We start from the raw sequence: 23,746 nt of genomic DNA on the forward strand, positions 1-23,746 counted from the left end.
GAAGAATCAACATCATGAAAATGGCCATACTGGCCAAGGTAATTTATAGATTCAATGCCATCCCCATCAAGCTACCAATGACTTTCTTCACAGAATTGGAAAAAACTACTTTAAAGTTCATATGAAAACAAAAAAGAGCCCGCATCACCAAATCAATCCTAAGTCAAAAGAACAAAGCTGGAGGCATCACGCTACCTGACTTCAAACTATACTACAAGGCTACAGTAACCAAAACAGCATGGCACTGGTACCAAAACAGAGATATATATCAATGGAACAGAACAGAGCCCTCAGAAATAACGCCGCATATCTACAACTATCTGATCTTTGACAAACCTGAGAAAAGCAAGCAATGGGGAAAGGATTCCCTATTTAATAAATGGTGCTGGGAAAACTTGCTAGCCATATGGAGAAAGCTGAAACTGGATCCCTTCCTTACACCTTATACAAAAATTAATTCAAGATGGATTAAAGACTTAAACGTTAGACCTAAAACCATAAAAACCCTAGAAGAAAACCTAGGCATTACCATTCAGGACATAGGCATGGGCAAGGACTTCACGTCTAAAACACCAAAAGCAATGGCAACAAAAGCCAAAATTGACAAATGGGATCTAATGAAACTAAAGAGCTTCTGCACAGCAAAAGAAACTACCATCAGAGTGAACAGGCAACCTACAAAATGGGAGAAAATTTTCGTAACCTACTCATCTGACAAAGGGCTAATATCCAGAATCTACAATGAACTCCAACAAATTTACGAGAAAAAAACAAACAACCCCATCAAAAAGTGGGCGAAGGACAAGAACAGACACTTCTCAAAAGAAGACATTTATGCAGCCAAAAAAACACATGAAAAAATGCTCATCATCACTGGCCATCAGAGAAATGCAAATCAAAACCACAATGAGATACCATCTCACACCAGTTAGAATGGCAATCATGAAAAAGTCAGGAAACAACAGGTGCTGGAGAGGATGTGGAGAAATAGGAACACTTTTACACTGTTGGTGGGACTGTAAACTAGTTCAACCATTGTGGAAGTCAGTGTGGCGATTCCTCAGGGATCTAGAACTAGAAATACCATTTGACCCAGCCATCCCATTACTGGGTATATACCCAAAGGACTATAAATCATGCTGTTATAAAGACACATGCACACGTATGTTTATTGTGGCACTATTCACAATAGCAAAGACTTGGAACCAACCCAAATGTCCAACAATGATAGACTGGATTAAGAAAATGTGGAATGTATACACCATGGAATACTATGCAGCCATAAAAAATCATGAGTTCATGTCCTTTGTAGGGACATGGATGAAACTGCAAATCACCATTCTCAGTAAACTATCGCAAGGACAAACAACCAAACACCGCATGTTCTCACTCATAGATGGGAATTGAACAATGAGAACACATGGACACAGGAAGGGGAACATCACACTCTGGGGACTGTTGTGGGGTAGGGGAAGAGGGGAGGGATAGCATTAGGAGATATACCTAATGCTAAATGACGAGTTAATGGGTGCAGCACACCAGCATGGCACATGTATACATATGTAACTAACCTGCACATTGTGCACATGTACCCTAAAACTTAAAGTATAATAATAATAAAAAAAGAAAAAAATATATATATATATCTCAACAATCAAAAGCAGTAATTCTAAACAAAACTGTATTTTCATTTGGATGCATTTAAGAAGCAAATTCTATTAACTCACTAAATGAAATGCTAGTCAGACACATAGAAATAAAAATATACATATAATTACAATATATAATAAAGTTGTTTCTTATATGCAACAAATCACTAATGGGGAGGGTGAACATCACAGATTTACATTTAAATATTTCATAAAATCAGACTCTAGATGCAAGTAACAAATGAAAAAACTTGGAGGAAATTTTAATAGAAGCAAGATTAGAATTTTGATAGCTCACAAGAAAAACAGATATGATATGATACAAAATTATGGTAAATGGTAAAACATACTGTCCAGAATGTGTCCTAAAGTCACAACATTTGACTTAATTGCTAAATGTAAGAAATCATGATTTAAAAAAAACAAGAATATGTTGTAGAAATATTTACAATCCAAGGAGTCCTAAATTGTCTAATGATATAATTTCTGAGAAATTAAAAATTAAATTTTAACATTTCTCTTTGAAAAACCAGCATTATTTTACAAAATCTGAATTTAGAAGACTTGGATTTGTGTCCCAGCTATGCAAACTACCTGAGGCTGTGATCCTGGAGAAATGATAATCACACACCACATAATGATAATTCGATCAACAATAGACCACCCGCATATATAATGGTTGTCCAAAAAGATTATCATACCTCATTTTTACTGTACCTTTTCTATGTTTTGATATGTTTAGATACATAAATACTTTCTATATCTACTGTGTTACAATTGCCTACAGTATTCAGTACAGTAACATGCTGTGCAGGCATGTAACTCGGGAGCAATGGGTCATACCATGTAGCCTAGGTGTGTGATAGGCTATACCACTTAGATTTATGTAAGTGCACTCTATGATGTTCACACAATGATGAAATCACATAATTAGACATTTCTCAGAATGTATCCCTGTCATTAAGCAACACATGACTGTACTTAGTCTCATTTTCTTTTTCTTTTCTTCAGGAGATACTATAATGATAATGTCTACTCAAAACTGGTAATAGCATTAAATAAGATCATAAAAAAGAATTCACTCAATAAATAGTAAAGCACTATACCAATATTAGCACTTGTCCCAAGTAAAAATAAAATACTTTAGAAGTGAAATGAAATGCTTATAGAAAGTCACCTTTGAAAAACAGAACCAGAAAATCAGAAGGAAACTTAAAGGTTATCCAGTTCACACGCTTCTCCCCATTTCCCTGCCAAGCAAGGGTTGTTATATAGGGTCTTCCATTCTGACATAAATAAATACATAACTTCAGTGAGGTAATGAGAATTCAATACCTATGAATAACAAAAGCAGATAAGAAAACATCCAAAGTCCCAACTCTCTACTATTTACAAACCTGGTTACCTTGAGGAAATTAAGTAACCTCTGTCTCTCTTTCAGATATTGTGAAAATAGAATTTAGAGATTACATCTCGGTGCTAGTTTCAAAGAGTTATGGTGTGAATCAAATGAGAAACAGATAGAATTGTAAAATTATATATACAATCAAAAGTTGTTCTCAAGGAAGATTGTTGCAATGTTAAACAATTCCAGTGATTGCTTTTTAAATAAAATATTTCAGCATTTAAAAGGCAAAATAATACCAAAAGAAGTTAGTCAAATTAAATACCTGGATCTAAAATGTAGAATTTAGCCTACTACAAAATAGACTTCTCCCAGTTACTGTCAAAGACAACTGTGAGAAGAGAGAAATTCCATTTCTTAATACCTAAGGAAATAAAAAATATATTCTGAAACTTCTTCTCCTATAAAGCATTTCCTTTCAAGGGGTAAAGACGAAAAAGATTGATGGGATCATCAATTCTATTTCCTTTTACTCTTGCTCCAATCACTTAGAATTTCATTTGTTCTTTGGCTCAAATTTTATTGACATTTTCTAATAATGTATGTGATATACATTCATTCTTCATTTATCAGGAAGATTTATGACAAGAGTGAAAAAATGTCTATTTTGAAAACTGACTTACTAATCATTTGTATTTTCTAGTATTACCACCATCTAATATCTAAATCAGAAAAGCATAATCTGTATGTTTATAAAATTGCCTTTGGAAAACACTAAGATCCTAACTACACATTATTTACATGTTATTTTTAAGTTTTGAAAAATGTATTTATTTTAATAAATAAATATTTTGTTAAATGTGCTTTTTTTTTCTTTTTAAATTTTATTTCAATAGTTTTTGGAACACAGGTGGTTTTTGGTTCCATGGATGGGTAACACTTTAGTGGTAAATTCTGAGATTTTAGTGCACTCATCATCCAAGTAGTGTACACTGTTTCCAGTGTGTTGTGTTTTATCCTTCACTCCCCTCCAAACCTCCCTCCACTAGTCCCCACAGTCCATTATATCACTCTGTATGTTTTGGCATCCACACAGCTTAGCTCCCACTTATAAGTGAGCATGCATGGTATTTGGTTTTCCATTCCCTAGTTACTTCACTTAGAAAAATGGCTTCCAGTTCCATCCAAGTTGCCACAAAAGACATTACTTCCTTCTTTTTATGGCTGAGTAGTATTCCATAGTGTATATATACCACATTTTATTTATCCACTCATTGGCACTTAGATTGGTTCCATATCCTTGCAAATGCAAAGTGCTACTATACACATGTGTGCATGTGGCTTTTTCATATAATGACTTCTTTTCCTTCGGGTAGATACCCAGTAGTGGGACTGACGGATCTAATGATAGATCTGCTTTTAGTTCTTTAAGGAATCTGCATACTGTTTTCTATAGCAGTTGTGCTAAGTTACAGTCCCACCAGCAGTGTAAAAGTGTTCCCTTTTCACCACATTCCCACCAACTTCTATTGTTTTCTTTTTTTACTTTTTAATTATAGCCATTCTTGCAGGAGTAAAGTGGTAGCTCATTGTGGTTTTAATTTTTATTTCCCTGATGATTAGTGACGTTGAGCACTGTTTCATATGTTTGTTGGCTGTTTGCATATCTTCTTTTGAGAAATGTCTATTCTTTGCCTTTGCCTACTTTTTGATGGGATTATTTGTTTTTTTTCTTGCTTATTTGTTTAAGTTCTTTGTAGATTCTGGATACTAGCCCTAATTTGCAAATATTATCTCCCACTCTGTGGGTTGTCTGTTTACTCTGCTGATTATTTCTTTTGCTGTGCAGAAGCTTTTTGGTCAAATTAGGTCCCATTTATTTATTTTTGGTTTTGTTTAAATGTGCTTATTTTAAAATTAAAATTTAAATTTATTTTCAAATTTTTGTTTAAATTGAGCTTTACATCTTATTCAAAGATATCAGCTAATGAATTGGCTGAGCTCAGATTTCTAGTGTTAAAACATATTTGTGAAATATAAAGTTGTATCTCTGATCAAATAAGTACCTGTAAGTTTTACTAAGTTATAAGTAGAATAAAGTATTAATCAGCAAATTATGATTAATCATTCTTATGATATATCCATACATATCAAAACTAATATGAACTAAATAGGCCATTTTCCTCCATGCTCATTAAGAACAATTTAAATTTCATATATATCTAAATTAGAAGAGTAGTTAATGTAGTGTAGTACCAACTTAGTATTTTTATTGATACATAATAGTTGTATATATTTTGGGGATGCATGTAATATTTTGATATATGCATACAATGTGTAATGACTAAATCCCGATAATTGGGGTATCCATTACCTCAAACGTTTATCTTTTTTTTGTGTTGGGAACATCACAATTCTTCTCTTCTAGCTATTTTGAACTATACAATATTGGTAACTTTAGTCAGTCTACTGTACTATCAAACACTAGATCTTATTCCTTCTAACTGTATTTTTGTATTTTAACCAAATCTCTTCTCCCCCACCCCCCTTTCCTTCAAAGCCTCCTATAAACACCAATTAACTTTCTACTTCCATGAGATCCCCTTTTTTTAGCTCCCACATATGAGTGAGAGCATGTGATGTTTGTCTTCCTGTGCCTGGCTCATTTCACTTTACATAATGATCTCACATCCATCCGTGTTGCTGCCAAGTGACAGGATTTCATTCTTTTTTATGGTTGAATAATATTCTATTGTGTATATGTGCCACATTTACTTTATCCGTTCACTTGTTAATAAGCAGGTTGATCCCATATCTTAGCTATTGGAAATAGTGCTGCAATAAACTGGGGAATGCAGATATCACTTTGATACCCTGATTTCCTTTTTTTTTTTTTTTTTTTGGATATGTACCCAGCAGGGGCATTGTGAAATCATATAGTAATTCTATTTTTAGTTTTTTAAGGAACCTCCATACTTGTCTTCCATTGTCATTGTACTAATTTACATTCCCATCAATAGTGTACCTGCATTCCCCTTCCTCTGCATCCTTGCCAGTAGCTATTATATTTGTCTTTTCGGTAAAAAATCATTTTAACTGAGGTGAGATGATACTGTGATTTTGATTTGCATTTCCCCGATGATTAGTGAGGTTGAGCATTTTTTCATATGCCTGTTGGTCATTTGTAAGTCTTCTTTTGAGAAATGTCTATAATCGTTTGCCCATTTTTAATGAAATTATTTGGTTTTTTGCTATTGGGTTTTTTAGTTCCTGATATGTTCTGGCTATTAATCTGTTGCTAGATAGATAGTCTGCAAATATTTTTTTCCCATTCTGTCAGTTGTTGAAGCCGGGAAAACTGGATAACCATATTCAGCAGAATGAAACTAGACCTCTATGTCTCAACAAATACAAAAATTCAATGAAAATGGATTAAATATTTACATCTAAGACCTAAAACTATGAAACTAGTAGGGGAAAACACCTCAGGACACTGGTCTGGACAAATAATCTTTGGGTAATACCTCAAAAACATAGGCAACAAATGCAAAAATAGACAAATGGGATTACATCAAGCTTAAAAGCTTCTACACAGTATTTCTTTAAATTATTATTTAGGTTGAGGCTTACAGCTTACTCTAAGGTATCCACAAAGGAACACATTGCCTGTGCTTGGTTAACTGGCATGAAATATTCAGTCATTGATTGATGAGCATTTGGGTTGGTTCCATGATTTTGCAGTTGTGAATTTTGCTGCTATAAACATGCGTGTACAAGTAAATTTACTAAAGTAACCAAACATCTCCTGGACCACAATAACTTATTGAAAAATTAATGTTAAAAAAAATTCATTGGGACTGTGAAAAAAGAAATATTAAGTTACGTTGCTAATCAATATCTGTAAAATAGCAAGCAGCAAAATAATACCTATGTCTTAAATGTAAAGTAGCATTTTCTGATATCCAGCATTTGACAAATAACAAATACTCTAAAATCCTAAAGTAAATGTGGTTGACAAGAAAATATAAAAAATATTTTGGAAAATGGAAATAGAAATGGCAAAATACGTTCCATTTCCCAAAAACAAAGTAAAACATCAAATTAAATTTAATAATATCCAATGTAAATAACTGCAATATTTTGCAGCTTTAAGCTAATACATGTAAGTTCAGTTAAAAACAGGAATTCTAGAAGTATTGACTTTTTGCTGCTATATTTAATTCACATCCATTTTCTGAAAGATATAAATACACATCTGATTAATAAAAAATGTATTTCAGTAAGTTCAGCATATGCTCTGAGCAAAATTAAATAAATTGGGAAGAGTCAACCTTCAAATTTCTTTGCCTCAACAGCAAGATTCCCTGTAAGTAAATCACAACCAAAGATGTTTATTTCATACCATCCTCTCTTGCTTGTTGATTGAGTCCAAAGAATTTCAAAATAAATGCAAATCACCTTCATATGGATGCAGAATTAACAACTAATGAAACTCTCAAATTTAATAAGGTCCTTTTGATTTCAGATTTTCTTGACACTTTTACTTCTCTTTAATGGGAATAAAGTTGCAGATGTGTTCAAGATGGTCAAAAGATTTCAGGACAATACATCCCATTTTCTAACTGAAGTTTCTTTACATATTGAATTCACTCTCATAGTTTTCTAGATTACAGAGTGAATAAAGGCAAATTTTAAGTAGTCCGTATCCTTATCCAGGAAAAAAAGCAAGCTGACTAAAGATATTTCTAGTTATTCGAAGAGCAACTTCAGGGACCAGATTATACAATTTTTAGAGGAGGTACGCCTCTTTTATTAGAAAACCTAAGAAAGATCAAATCAAAAATACAGATAGCTTATTATATGGACTCTAGATCCAATTTGATACACAATTTGGATTACAGATAATGAGATCTAGCATGCATTAAATACTTTAAAAGGTAGAAGAATAGAAAATATCTTGTGTATATAAAACAATATACATATTTCAGAAATACAATAACGATTTGCTCAAAACAGCATCCAAGTGTCACAATATACCAAATATAGTTTAATAACATTAAACTTAAGAAGAAAATAAGGAACTATTTGTTAAGTAGAGAAGAAAAATTGAATTGAAATATGAGTATACAGGTTTAGTATAACCTCACAGGGAACGATAAGATTATTACTAAAAATAATGGATGAAAAGAAGAGAGGAGAAAAGTCAGAAAGAAGGAAAAGTAAAGGAAAAAGGAATGAGGGGACTAAGGAAAGCAGAGAAGAACAAGAAAAAAAGGGATGAGAAGAAGTGGGAGGCAGGGAAGGAAGGTAGATAAGCAGGCAGGCAGTCAGGCCAGCCAATTACTTTTCAGAGGAGAATTAAGGGATTTGAATTTGTAGTAGACATACATGTAACAATGAATCCTCCGTATTTTAAAAAGAGAAAAAGATACAAAGAAAGAGCTCTCTACTCTATCTATGGAAATAATTTATAATATTTGCTAGTAAATTTTGTTTTATTAACCATGTTTCTTTCCTATCATTTGATGGTAATAATTTTCTTTTTATTATTATTATTATTTTACTTTAAGTTTTAGGGTACATGTGTACAATGTGCAGGTTAGTTACATATGTATACATGTGCCATGCTGGTGTGCTGCACCCATTAACTCGTCATTTAGCATTAGATATATCTCCTAATGCTATCCCTCCCCGCTTCCCCTACCCCACAACAGTCCCCAGAGTGTGATGTTCCCCTTCCTGTGTCCATGTGTTCTCATTGTTCAATTCCCATCTATGAGTGAGAACATGCGGTGTTTGGTTTTTGTCCTTGCGATAGTTTACTGAGAATGATGAGTTCCAATTTCATCCATGTCCCTACAAAGGACATGAACTCATGATTTTTTATGGCTGCATAGTATTCCATGGTGTATACATTCCACATTTTCTTAATCCAGTCTATCATAGTTGGACATTTGGGTTGGTTCCAAGTCTTTGCTATTGTGAATAGTGCTGCAATAAACATACGTGTGCATGTGTCTTTATAACAGCATGATTTATAGTCCTTTGGGTATATACCCAGTAATGGGATGGCTGGGTCAAATGGTATTTCTAGTTCTAGATCCCTGAGGAATCGCCACACTGACTTCCACAAGGGTTGAACTAGTTTACAGTCCCACCAACAGTGTAAAAGTGTTCCTATTTCTCCACATCCTCTCCAGCACCTTTTGTTTCCTGACTTTTTCATGATTGCCATTCTAACTGGTGTGAGATGGTATCTCATTGTGGTTTTGATTTGCATTTCTCTGATGGCCAGTGATGATGAGCATTTTTTCATGTGTTTTTTTGGCTGCATAAATGTCTTCTTTTGAGAAGTGTCTGTTCTTGTCCTTCGCCCACTTTTTGATGGGGTTGTTTTTTTCTTGTAAATTTGTTGGAGTTCATTGTAGATTCTGGATATTAGCCCTTTGTCAGATGAGTAGGTTGCAAAAATTTTCTCCCATTTTGCAGGTTGCCTATTCACTCTGATGGTAGTTTCTTTTGCTGTGCAGAAGCTCTTTAGTTTCATTAGATCCCATTTGTCAATTTTGGCTTTTGTTGCCATTGCTTTTGGTGTTTTAGACATGAAGTCCTTGCCCATGCCTATGTCCTGAATGGTAATGCCTAGGTTTTCTTCTAGGGTTTTTATGGTTTTAGGTCTAACGTTTAAGTCTTTAATCCATCTTGAATTAATTTTTGTATAAGGTGTAAGGAAGGGATCCAGTTTCAGCTTTCTACATATGGCTAGCCAGCTTTCTCAGCACCATTTATTATATAGGGAATCCTTTCCCCATTGCTTGTTTTTCTCAGGTTTGTCAAAGATCAGATAGGGTAAGGGGACAGTTTGTGCTCAAAGCGAAAGAATAAACTATATGACCCTGAAACATTACTGCTGGCTTTATGATTCTATGAACTTTAGCCTACCAGTCATAATGTTTATGGAAACAATCTAGAGCAGATGGATACAACAACAGTGACAAACATGGAAATGATGTGTTTCTGTGCAGACTGCTAAGGCTTGCTTGGGAAGAATACAGTATAATCATTGTTAGTTACCTCTGCTAAGTGAGAATGCAAATAAAAGAAATACCCTTCTTCTCTGGCTCTGAGATACATTCTATGACATTATTTTCTCCTTCAAATATCTTTTAAGCCAATATTAAGATTAGCATTCCATGTAAACATATGACAAATGATTATGGGAGGCAGGCCAGAAATATATAATGTGACAGAGAAGAGCCAGGGAGAGTTTAACAAAGGGGAGATAATGCAGAGTACTGGTAAAAGCACAGACTTAGAACCAGAACACTTAAGCTCTAGACACAACCCCACTTTAATATCTACGTGGCCATTAAGTCACTTATCTAAATGGGCATTGTTTCTCCATCTATAAAATGAGGGAGCTGCGGGGTGTCAGGTAGAATAAGTGATCTCTAATTGTACAAGTTCATAGATTATTTAAACTTGCAAAATCAAGAAACATACACTGTATATGAAATTCCCAGTTTCAGAACTGTAGCATCATAGTGCATAACTGAGCCATAAATAATACCAACACAGTGTATCATTCAATGTTATCATTGTAAGAAACAATGGAGAATATCAAGCCAATCTATTCAAGCTATTGAACTGAGGCCTAGAGATGTTAAGTAAATGGCTCAAGGTCACACAACTAGCAGAGATGGGGAGATGGGGAGATGGGGTTAGAATCTTCCTGCTTTTTCCAATGCCTATAGGATGACACTGAAAATTAAAAAGAAAAGATAAATGAGATCTTTCAGATAAAAGCACAGACATATAATTCCCACAGACTATCTGTAATTAAAGGGATCTTTAAAAATAGCTAATCAAATTATCTATTTGTGAGAATTTTAATGATTGCTATTCAATTTGCTTAAATTATCTTTACTTTCTAAATCACCAAAAAAAAAATTATGCCATGGGCCATAGAAAAACATATCTCAACAGTTAGAACTTCATAGACTGTCATGTATAAATCAATATTTACTAAATACTTCACTGAAAATGAAGGAGGGATATGAATGCTAATCCATTTTGGGACAATATTATTTTGAGAAGTGCTTACTTACCAGTGCCAATCTGAGAAAGAACAAGAAAAGTAGTATGCCTCAAATGAAAGGTCAGGCCCAAGATATCCTGCCCATTAGATGTAATAGAGTTTATCTTCCCAATTAGAACTAAAAAATATGATAGTAGCCTGAATCCATAATTCAGATAGCCAAGAAGCCATCAGGATTATATTACTTGGGCTGATTTGTCTTTGTTCCTGATGACTCAGGTAAAAAGAATAACAATATTCTCCTTTAAAATATTTAGATATCTGGACATACTTTCCATTCTATAAAGGAACACAAAAAATTAGAAGATACGGCAAAATATTTCTAAATGAGATGATATAAGACAATATAGAATAGGAACTGAATAAAAATAAATACAATTTGGGAATTCCAATTCTAAAAATCTAAATAAAGAAACATAAAGTTTATAATAGTTTATGTAACTCAGATGATTCTCTAAACAGGCTGATGGCATTAAATTTATACATTTTAAGAGAAAAATGTCAGTGATCAATAATGACAAAAAAATAAATGTCTTGCATTAAGAGCTTTATGACCACCAAGCCTAAGATTGAGTATGAAGAAGACCCTTGAGTCACCATTCACAGAATAAAAAAAATTTTAGGTGAAAAAACAAAAGGTAACTAGCATTTTTACTTTTTAAAAAATAATTTCAACTTTTATTTTAGATTCAGGGGACACACATGCAACTTTTATTTTAGATTCAGGGGATATATTGTATGATGCTGAGGTTTGGGATACAATTTATCCCATTACCTTGATACTGAGGACAGTACCCAATAGTTTTTCAACCCTCCCTACCCCCTCTAGTGGTCTCCAGTTTCTATCGTTGCCATCTTTATGTCCACAAGTAGCCAGTATTAAGTTCCCACTTATAAGTGAGAACATGCAGTATTTGATTTTCTGTTCCTCCATTAATTCACTTAGAATAATAGCTTCTAGCTGCATCTATGTTGTTGCAAAGGACACAATTTCATTCTTTTCACAGCTGCATAGTATTCCATGGTGCATATGTACTACATTTTCTTTATCCAATCCGCCACAGATCGGCACTTCAATTGATTCCATGTCTTTGCTATTGTGAATAGTGCTGCAATGAGCATGCAGGTGCATGTGTCTTTTTGATAGAATGATTTACTTTCTTTTGGATTTATACCCTGTAATGGGAATGCTGGGTAGAATGGTAGTTCTGTTTTAAGTTCTTTGAGAAATCTCCAAACTGCTTTCCACAGAGACTGAACTAATTTTTACATTCCCACCAACAGTGAATAAGCACTCTCTTTACTCTATAAAAGATGCCAACATTTGTCATTTTTTGACTTTTTAGTAATAGCCATTCTGACTGGTGTGAAATGGTTTCTCTGTGGTTTTGATTTGCATTTCTCTGACGATTAGTAACATTGAGCATTTTTTCATACATTTGTTGGCCACTTGTATATCTTATTTTAAGAAGTGTCTGTTCATGTCTTCTGAGTACTTTTTAATGGGATTATTTGGTTTTTGCTTGTTGAATTCTTTACATTCCTTATAGATTCTGAATATTCAGCCTTTGGTAGATGCATAGTTTATGAATATTTTCTCCCATTCTATACTTTGTTTACTCTATTGATAGTTTCTCTTGCTGTGCAGAAGCGCTTTAGTTTAATGAAATTAGGTCCCACTTGTCAATTTTATATTTATTTATTTATTTTTGAGACAGAGTCACCCAGGCTGTCACCCAGGCTGGAGCGCAGTCATGCAATCTCTGCTCACTGCAACCTCTGCCTCCAGGGTTCAAGCGATTCTCCTGCCTCAGCCTCCCAAGTAGCTGGGATTACAGGCACATACCATCATGCTCAGCTAATTTTTGTAATTTTAGTAGAGACAGGGTTTTGCCACGTTGGTCAGGCTGGTCTCGAACTTCTGGCCTCAAGCTATCCACCTGCTTCGGCCTCCCAAAGTGCTGGGATTACAGGCATGAGCCACTGCACCTGGCCTCAATTTTTCCTTTTGTTGCAATGGCTTTTGAAGTCTCTATCATGAAATAATTGCCCAGTTCTATGTCCAGAATGGTGTTTCCAAGGTTTTCCTCTAAGATTCTTACAGTTTGAGATCTTACATTTAAATCTTCAATCTACCTTGAGTTAATTTTTGTATATGGTGAAAGGTTAAGGGTCCAGTTCCAGTCTTCTGCATATGGTTAGCCAGCTATCCTAGCACTATTTATTGAAGAGGGAGTCCTTTCTCCAATGCTTATTTGTTATCAATTTTGTTGAATACCAGATGGCTATAGGTGTATGGCTTTATTTCTGGGTTCTCTAACCTGTTTATTGGTCTATGTGTCTGTTTTTGTACCAGTACCATGCTGTTTTAGTTATACTGTAGCCTTATGGAATAGTTTGAAATCTGCTATCATGATGCCTCTGGCTTTGCTCTTTTTGCTTAGGATTGCTTTGGCTATTTGAGCTCTTTTTTTAATTCAAAATGAATTTTAGAATAGTTTTTTCCTAGTTCTGTGAAAAGTGACATTAGTAATTTGATAGGAATAGTACGGAATCTGTAGATTGTAACTTGCACTTTTAAAGCAGTAATAACCACATCTAAAAAACTAAAGTGAGGGCCAGGCGTGGTAGCTCACAAGGCACTTTGGGAGACCAAGGCGGGCAGATCACGAGGTCAGGAGTTCAAGACCAGCCTGATCAACATGGTGAAACCCCGTCTCTACTAAAAATACAAAAATTGGCCAGGAGCGGTGGTAGGCATCTGTAATCCTAGCTACTCAGGAGGCAGAGGCAGGAGAATAACTTGAATCCGAGAGGCGGAGGTTGCAGTGAGCCAAGACTGTGCCACTGCACTCCAGCCTGGGCGAAGGAGTGAGACTCTGTCTCAAAAAAAAAAGTGAAATGAAATGATACAGATCTGGGAAAACTAACTTGGATCATTCACACAAAGGGGAAACAGAGATGAGGGGGAGATAAAGGAAGAGGGTCATTTTTTTTCTGTAGGGGAGGACAGAACATCTGAATCATTTGGAGGACTCATCACACTTTAACTCTGTCACTAAACCATTAGGATACCAAGCTAAAATACTGGAAATAGAGATTGTTATGGCTACACACTCTTTCACTCTCCATAACATATACTATTACATTATTTGAAACATAGTTTTACTTATTAAAAAAATTTAGGGTTGGGAAATCTAAAACTAGAAAGACAATCATGAATGACAAAGATAAAACATTTTAGCTAAATAAGGATTTTGAAGTGGTTCATATAAGTGACCAGGGCTCAGAACAGTGGGAGTCTGCTAAGTTTGCACTCCTAGTAAACACTCCCATGTTGGATGAATACAAGGAGACACCAAAAAAGGTAAAGGGGTGTTATCAAGTGGTTTTATCCCATTCTCTCCCCAAGGCTACACATGACTAGCATGGTCCTGTCAATTTTTCCATTCTCCCAGTGTGATAGTTGAGTATTTTAGAGCATTTCTTTCAGCTTACACTCTGCACACAATTATACTCAGCAACATTCCTACCAAGTCTAACTTGTCAGTGTTGTCACCTGGTCCCTTTCCAAATTCATCTAAGCCCACTGGACTCACGGAGACATGAGAAAGGTATCGTCAGACATAATTAACTTCATCATATGTAACTAAATACACACGATTCCATCCAAATAAGTGGCACTTACTTATGTCCATTTAAGGCTGCGTGGTGTAAAGCAGTGTAACCCGAACTGTCTGTGCAGTTCACATTGGGGCCTCGCCAGATGCTGCAAATAAAGCACAAGTGCAGAGTTAACAGTGAAGCAGGATCTTGCCTTGAAAAACAAAAAGAAGGCTGGTAGCCCCACAGTCAGCAGCAGGTTGCAGATAAAAATTTTAGCCATGTGGAAAATGATTGCCATCTTCCATGAATTCCCCTCAGAACATCAACTTCATTTGTTTGATAAAGGGAAACTAATAGAGAATGCAACTATTAATATCTTCAGAAATTATTAACAAATGTGTGTCCATGGTCATGCATTGAAGTTTGGATCCAAAAATTCCCTATTACTTTCTATCGTTACTTAAATATTAGAAGCAACTAACATTCAGCTACTATACTCCATACGAAAGAATAAAGATTTATGAGACCTGCCTCATGCCTGTTAACACACTCCTTCTGAGGTGGCAGTGATTTATATAGGTTATAAGATATTTTTGGATTGTGGGAAGAATATAAAGTCTTTTTGCTGTTCAATTGCAACCAGGAAAATGTAATCAATATTTCATACTTGAATATAAAATTGAAGATTTGGACTGTTGTAAACCATGAGAAGATCCTAACAATTTTGCAGTCATCATTGATTTTACTATGCAATATATTCTGGAGATAACATGTAACTATATAAAAGAGTCATTTTTTTGGATAACTACAATTAAGGAAACTCTTTTTAACTTTTGGAAAATAAGGCACTGAAAGACACTTTTCCGAAAATAGAACAAAAAAATTGCTTTATCTGATGGTCATAGTGATATCAAAACTATCAAAGATAATACCTAATGATAAACTAGTTCACACATTCAGAAAACATTTATTGTACACCATTTGTATGTCACATATTGAGCTAAGCACTGGGAGCACAAAATCATAACTCAAGGTCCTTCTTTACAAGAACATAGTGTAATGGAAAAGATAGACACACAAGCTAATAATTACAAAGTAGTAAGATAATCGAGGTACCAGACAGCACACAGGCATCTCTGAAAAGAGAATGAACAGCTATTCCAAACAAGTGGTCACGGCAGCCTTAAACTAAGGTGGGTCAATGAAAATGAATAGAATGTGCTTATTTGACAGTTAATTAAAAGAAGAATTAATAAAACACATGGATCAACTGGAAGAAGGTGGGAAACTGGAAGCAGTAGTCTAGAGATGACTCAGACTTTAGGCTTACATGACTAGAAAAAATTACAACATTAACTAAGACGTGAAATGAAAAAAAGAGCAAAATCTGTTGCAGGGAAGACAATGCAGGATGGAGAGAAAACAATGTTTTCTCTAGTTTGCAGACGTTAAATCTTAAGTATCTGACTTACTTACATTACATAGGTTCAATGCAATCCCTATCAAAATCCCAATGGCATTCTTTAAGAAATTGAAAAAAATTCTAAAATTCATATGAAACCATAAAAGACCCCAAATAGCCAAAACAATTCTGAGAAAGAAAATCAAAGTTGTATGCCAGGCTCAGTGGCTCATGCCTGTAATCCCAGCACTTTGGGAGGCTGAGGAGGGAGGTTCACCTAAGCTCACTAGTTTGAGACCAGCCTTGGCAACACAGCAAGACTCCATGTCTGTTAAAAATAAAGAATAAAAAAAATTAGTCAGGTGTGGTGGTACACACTTGTGGTCCCAGCTACTCAGGAGGCTGAGGTAGGAGGGTTGCTTCAGCCTGGGAGGTCGAGGCTGCATTGAACCATAATCATGCCACTGCACTCCAGCCTGGGCAACAGAGCAAGACCCTGCCACCCCCACAACAAAAAAAAGAAAGAAAGAAAAATGGAGGCATCACACGTCCAGATTCCAAATTCAGGGGATATATATATATATACAATAAAATATTATTCAGCCCTAAAAAAGAATTATATCTAACCATTTTTTATGACATGAATGACCCTGGAAGACATTATGCTAAGTGAAATAAGCCAGACACAAAAAGAAAAATATTGCCTGAAAATATATGGAATCTGAAAAAAAATCAAATATACAGAGATAGGAACAAAAGATTGGTAGGGGGAGTAGAACGGGGGAAATAAATGTCAGAGGATATAAAGTAGCAAATATGTAGGATGAACAAGTGTAGAGGTCTAAAGTACAACGTGAAGACTACAGGTACTAAAATTGTACTGTATACGGGATTTCAGCTATGTGAGTAGATTTTAGCTACTCTTGCCACAAAAACAAAAAATAAAGGGTAACTCTGTGAGAGATGGTCATTTGTTTCACTGTAGTAAACTTTTTTTTACTATCTATATGTATCCCATAACATGTGTATACCACAAATATACACAATAAAATTTATTTTTTAATACCACAATGAGATGCTACTATATTACTATCAGAATCGTTATCTTTAAAAAGACTTCACAAACCTATATTGACAAGGATGTAGATCAACCAGAATTCACACACACACTGCTAATAGGCATGCAAAATAGTACAACCACTTAGTGAAACAATTTGGCAGTTTCTTTAAAAGTTATATACAAATACCATACATAACATACCATCAAATCATACCATACACGTAACATACAAATACCAGATAAGCCAGTCATTCCACTCTAGGTATTTAGTCAAGAGAAATGAAAGCATATGTCCATATAAAGACTTGTACATATAATATTAATAACAGCTCTCTAGGTAATAGCCTAAAACAGAGACAACCCAAATGTCCATTACCTGGTAAACAGATAAACTGTGATATATCCATACAATGGAAATAAAAAGAATTAAATACTCAGAAACAAAAGGAATTAAATACTACGACATTGATTGAAAATCTAAATCAATTAGATTCTCAGAACAGCAGAGTGGCTACCCTTCGATCTCCCCAGCAGAAAGGGAGACATTCTCTGGCACAGATAAAATTCACGATCTCTGGACTAGACCCCTGATTTGTAGCCTTCATCAACTTCTGTGATGTAAATACTTCAACTTAACACAGTGACAGGAAGAGATGCTAACAACCGCACTTCACAAGCAGACACAAGCCAATCCAGCCACCATTCAAAGGCCTACAACCAACAAGTCCCAACACTATGAACTCAGAGCTTCCCATGAGTTTTTGAAAACCTCTGCTCTCAAATATGAACAAATAACCAAAGACATCCAATCACTTGAGGAAAGCCTTTACTATTAAAGAAGCCAAAACAAAAAATTAGGAACAAACTACAGAAAAAGAAGAAACTTAGAGAAAATTTGGACTATGCATGGAGAAGAAATTTTCAAAAATAGTTATCATTAATATCATCTCAATATCAGAAAAGATAATGAATGTAAGAACAATGAAACAAAAAAGAAAATCAGAGATAAAATCAGTAGAAGAATTAAAAATAAAGCTGATAAGGCCGGGCACGGTGGCTCACACCTGTAATCCCAGCACTTTGAAAGGCTGAGGTGGGGAGATTACCTGGGGTCAGGGTTCAAGACAAGCCTGGTCAACATAGTGAAACTCCATCTCTACCAAAAATACAAAAATTAGCCAGGTGTGGTGGCACATGCCTGTAGTCCCAGCTACTTGGGAGGCTGAGGCAGGAGAATCGACTGAACCCGGGAGGTGGAGGTTGAAGTGAGTCAAGATCGTACCACTGCACTGCAGCCTAGGTGGCAGAACGAGACTCTGTCTCAAAAATAAATAAAAAGTAAAAAATAAAGCTCATGAAGCATCTCAGATACTTAGAAAAAAAAGGCAAAGATATAGACAAATAGAAGGAAAATCATAAGAAAAGTAGGACACCCATTTAGCAGTTCCAATATTGAAAAACAGAGGTTCTTAAAGTCAAAACACAGAAAACAGGAGAATGAAAACAATGAAAGACATTATTTTAAAAATGATCAGAACTGAAGGACATTAATTTACAAAATAAAATGTACATGGGCCAGTCACAGTGGCTCACGCCTGTAATCCCAGCACTTTGGGAGACCAAGGTAGATGGATTACCTAAGTGAGGTCAGGAGTTTGAGACAAGCCTTGCTGACGTGGTGAAGCCTTGTCTCTAGTAAAAATACAATAATTAGGCCAGGCACGGTGGCTCATGCCTGTAATCCCAACACTTTGGGAGGCCGAGGCGGGCAGATCACGAAGTCAGGAGATCGAGACCATCCTGGCTAACATCGTGAAACCCCGTCTCTACTAAAAAAAATACAAAAAAATTAGCTGGGCATGGTAGCGGGTGCCTGTAGTCCCAGCTACTCGGGAGGCTGAGGCAGGAGAATGGTATGAACCTGGGAGGCGGAGCTTGCAGTGAGCCGAGATCGCACCACTGCACTCCAGCCTGGGCAAGAGCGAGACTCCACCTCAAAAAAAAAAAACAAACAAACAAAAACAATAATTAGCCAAGTGTGGTGGTGCATGCCTGTAGTCCCAACTACTTGGGAGGCTGAGGCAGAAGAAATGCTTGAACCCGGGAGGCAGAGGTTGCAGTGAGGCGAGATCACGCCAGTGCACTCCAGCCTGGGCGACAGAGATTCGGTCTCAAAAAAAAAAAAAAAAAAAAAAGTACCTGGATAGCTTTGATAAAAAATAAAAAGAAGACAAAGAAATAACTGAAGTGAGTCCGATATGGTCTTTTAAATTTCAACTAAACAAACAAACCAAATTCCTAAAATACCCATCCAGGGTTATTCTCTTAATTTATATGTTTCCTCTTTCAACTCTAGTTACACTAACAAGTCTTCACTATTCAGGAAACCTAGAATGAAGAGAAATTATTCATACCTATTACTTCTACTTCAATCTGCAATCTTCAATTATTAATGTACACTCTCCAAGTTCTAAGTCCAAGAAAATACAAGTCCAAGAATCGACCAAAATAATGAATAAGATATCATCTCTTCCTCCAAAGAGCTGACAATCTAATAGAGAAAAATATATACAGATAAATTACAATACAGGCAGTGACCATAATGCCTACAGCACAGAAAACACCTAATAATTGTTATCAATCTTCTTGTTCTTATTAAATAAATGCTACAATAGAAAAATCTTTAACTCCCTAAATTAATACATCTGTTCAACAAAAATCTCTATGGAATATTTTAGGGAAAACTGAACTAAAAGTTCTAAATTTGATCTAGAAAAATTTACGGGAAATACAATTGTGAAACAAGAAGTAATAATGGGATCTATATACTATCAATTATGAAAGCATATCATAAAACAATACCAAAAAATGTTAGTCTAGCACCAGAATAGAGAGATCAATGAATGTAAGAGAAGCCCTAGAAACAAACCAGTCATACATACAGGAATAAAGTTGACATCTGAAAGAAGCAAAAAAAAAGGAAAACATCATTCAATAAATAGTCCCGAGAAATATGTTTTAATTACTGGGAAGGAAAAAAAATTTCAATTCCCTACCCCATACCATTTAGCAAAATTTAATCCACATGATTTGTCCTTGACTTCTCAAACCTCATTCCTACCCTCTTTTTCTCACACACCCTGTTCCAACCACACAGGCCTCCTTAAAAATATAAGTATGTTTGCACCTTATGACTGTTGCATTTGAAATTCTCTCTGCCTAGAAAGTTTTTTCCTCAATCATATGGCTCAATCTTCTGCTCAAATGTCACCTCTTCAGAAACTCTCTCCCTAATTATTCAGTCAAAAATAGCACCCTATCATCATTCTCTTTCCTCTTAGTTATGGGACTTATCACCATCTGGCATTATATTATTTATTTATATGCTTACTGTCTGTCTCCCCACTAGAATGAAAGCTCCACCACACTATCTTTGGGTCTTAAAACAGTGACTGGAATATTGTAGGTGACCAGTAAATATTTGTTAAATGAAATATAAAAATGTTGAGTACATATATGAAAAATGTCAAACTCACTGGCAATCAAAGAAAGCAAAAAAAAAATCCACACCATTATATATTTCTTTATCAAATTGGAAAAAAAGTCAATAATACTCAGTAATGGTTAGGACGCAGAGCTTATAATAAGCTGGTGGTGAAAATGTAAATTGGTACAATTTTTCTGGAAGGCAATTTGACATTACATATTTAAAAGCTTTCACAGTGTGCAAATGTGTTACCTAGAAATTCTCCTTAAGAGGAATTATTTTAAGAAAGTAATTAATAGTTTGTAGAAATATTTAGCTATAAAAATATTTATCACAGAGTGAGAGTAGTAAAAATTATGGATTTTGATATATAATGCCACTTAGAATAGTTATTCTCTCTTTGCTCTTGTCAGCTAGATTTCTAACACTGCCTGCCTCCAGAGCTTAGTACTCATCTTTCTCTCTAGCTTTCTTATATGAGACCCACAGCATTAGTGTCTTATATGGCCCCAGTAGCATATGGCTTGAGCTCCTACTGATCTGATCAGGGTTGTTTTTTTTTTTTTTTACCTTATGTGAACCTCCCTGGGAGGAGAAAGTCTACCAACAGAGAAGCCAGGGATCCTAGAGAGGATGCAATTCTTCTTAGTTTTATACAATGGCTTAATATATGTGACAGATAAACAGATATCACTATCCTTTAACATAAAATAAAAATCTCACAACAAAATGGAAAAACAGGATATTAACAGGCAATTCACAGGAAACAAAATGTGAATGGCTAATAAATATTTGAAAATATAATTAACCTCACTGTGGCTAGCAAAGAGCAAAATAAAACAGTGGCTGCCTACTTTTCTACCATCAGATGAGCACAAATTGATAACAAATAATGGAGGCAAATACGTGAAGAAATAGTCACTCACACAGAATATTCATTGAAGTGTAAATTGCTACAACATTCTTGGAAAGTAACATGGCAATACATAATCGAATTTCAAATATAAATACTCTTAGACCCAACAACTCCACTTTTCAGGATTGATATCTATGAAATAAAAATATTCATATGAAGACTACAGACACAAAAATATCCACTGTAGAATTTTAATAGTATAAAAGAGAAAGGGTCTGGAACAGTGGCTCATGCCTGTAATCTCAGCACTTTGGGTGGCTGAGGCAGGCGGATCACCTGAGGTCAGGAGATTGAGACCAGCCTGTCCAACATGCTGAAACTCTGTGTCTACTAAAAATACCAAAAATTAGCCAGGCTACGTAGTGGCAGGCGCTTGTAATCCCAGCACTTTGGGAGGCCGAGACAGGTGGATTACTTGAGGTCAGGAGTTCAAAACCAGCCTGGCAAAACCACGTCTCTACTCAAAATACAAAAATAACCAGGCATGGTGGTGCATGCCCGTAATCCCAGCTACTCAGGAAGCTGAGGCACAAGAATCGCTTGAACCCAGGAGACAGAGGTTGCAGCAGTGAGCCTAGATCAGGCCACTGTACTCCAGCCTGGATGACAGAGAGAGACTCCAACTTAAAAACAAAAAAGAGAGAGAGAGAGAGAGAGAGAGAAAGCTCATAAATACCCAGCAAAAAAAAATAAAAAATTAATTAGTCCAATAGCTGAGAATGGGGCAAAAAAGGAAAAGTTAATTAGGATTCATTCACACTATGAAATGTTATGCAACTATTAAAATAAATAACTTTGATCTGAATGTATTGACTTTCAAAGTCAGCCAAAACATACAAAGTGAAAAAAGTAAATTGCAGAATATTGTGTGTGTCTGGAGCATTCCAAATGCTTTATATGCATTAGCTCATTTATAGCCACACGACTATAAGAAAGATACTATTACTATTCCCGTTGTATAGATGAAAAATATTTGCAATAACATAGAAAAATACATGCAAAAATACATTATTCATTCTCTGAATTGTCTGAATGTTGAAATTATCATGAATTTCTTTAAGGAAAAGAAAAGACAATAAACTACAAGGGAAGAAAGATAGGTTTGCTCCAGATTACGAAGAACCTTATAATATGTTGAAAAGCTTGGATTTTATTCTGCAGCAACTTGGAACTAAACGGCTTTCAGAAAGATAAGAATGTTCCTCACATGATCAGTCAGTGTTTTAGAATGAGAGCTCTTGTAACAGCTGGAAGGTAAACAGAGTGAGAGAGTCAGGTTAATTGTTTTACAGACCAGGGGAGAAACAAAGAAATTTGAACAAATGCAGATACAGTGGTAGATAGAGAGAGGATGAGAAAATTCAAATTGATATGTCTAAAATAAAACCTATGGGAGATGGTATCCATATGAATAGAATAAGAGCAAGAGAATGGCTGGGGTTTCAACCATGAACGAAATGCATCAATGATGAGATATCTCCACTAGAAAAAGCTGCAAGGGCAGTAGTATCTTTTGGCAGGAGCCAAGTTTCAGTTAAAACTGATTAGAACACTAGGTTGCCTGGAGTACCTCAGGCAAAAAATGGAAAAGAAATGGGACAATACTGCAAATTAGCTGTCATACATTTTTTAAATTTCTGCATGTTATTAGACCTTATAAATATTTTGTAAGAGAAGATATTTATAACTAAAATAAGACTCAGGGCCTATAGATTTCAATTACCTATACCAACTCAGTTCCCCATTATACAAAAATTAATTATAATACACGCATTCTTAAAAACTCCATTGAATGTCGCCTTCTCCTAGCAAAATGGATATGGATACATCTTTTTTAAACAGGGAGATTTAGAATAGAAAGTCAGCAAATATCTAAATATATTCAACTGCACCTATTGACAGAGCCTCTAGGCACATATCCACATATCCATAGAACATCCACCGACACATCTGAAACACTATAAATAAGCCAGACCCAAACTCTCCAATTAAAAATTTAATTTAAAAAAGAAACCTTGATGTCTAAAAGGTTCTGCTTCATTCCAACTTTTTATATTGCCTTGCCCCCTTTACTCAGGCATAATCTTCAAATTTAAAAAGAGGGCCTAGATTAAAACCTTGATTAACTTAAGCTTGTTTCATAAAATGCAAGAGTTTCTAGATACATTTAAGAAATGTCTTGA

At 35.2% G+C, this 23,746-nt stretch overlaps 1 protein-coding gene across 6 annotated transcripts in view; it reads right to left on the reverse strand.

Moving 5' to 3' along the window:
- ANKS1B (ankyrin repeat and sterile alpha motif domain containing 1B) overlaps positions 1 to 23,746 on the reverse strand; it is a 1,280,047-nt gene that overhangs the window by 1,090,032 nt on the left and 166,269 nt on the right. For all 6 annotated transcript variants that reach the window (XM_054442265.2, XM_054442272.2, XM_054442264.1 and 3 more), the window contains exon 2: positions 14,781 to 14,861. In XM_054442265.2, the coding sequence (XP_054298240.1) occupies positions 14,781 to 14,861 (81 nt within the window). The remainder of the gene's footprint in view (positions 1 to 14,780; positions 14,862 to 23,746) is intronic.

This window comes from Pongo pygmaeus, chromosome 10 (assembly GCF_028885625.2).
Source record: "Pongo pygmaeus isolate AG05252 chromosome 10, NHGRI_mPonPyg2-v2.0_pri, whole genome shotgun sequence".
Lineage (NCBI taxonomy): Eukaryota > Metazoa > Chordata > Mammalia > Primates > Hominidae > Pongo > Pongo pygmaeus.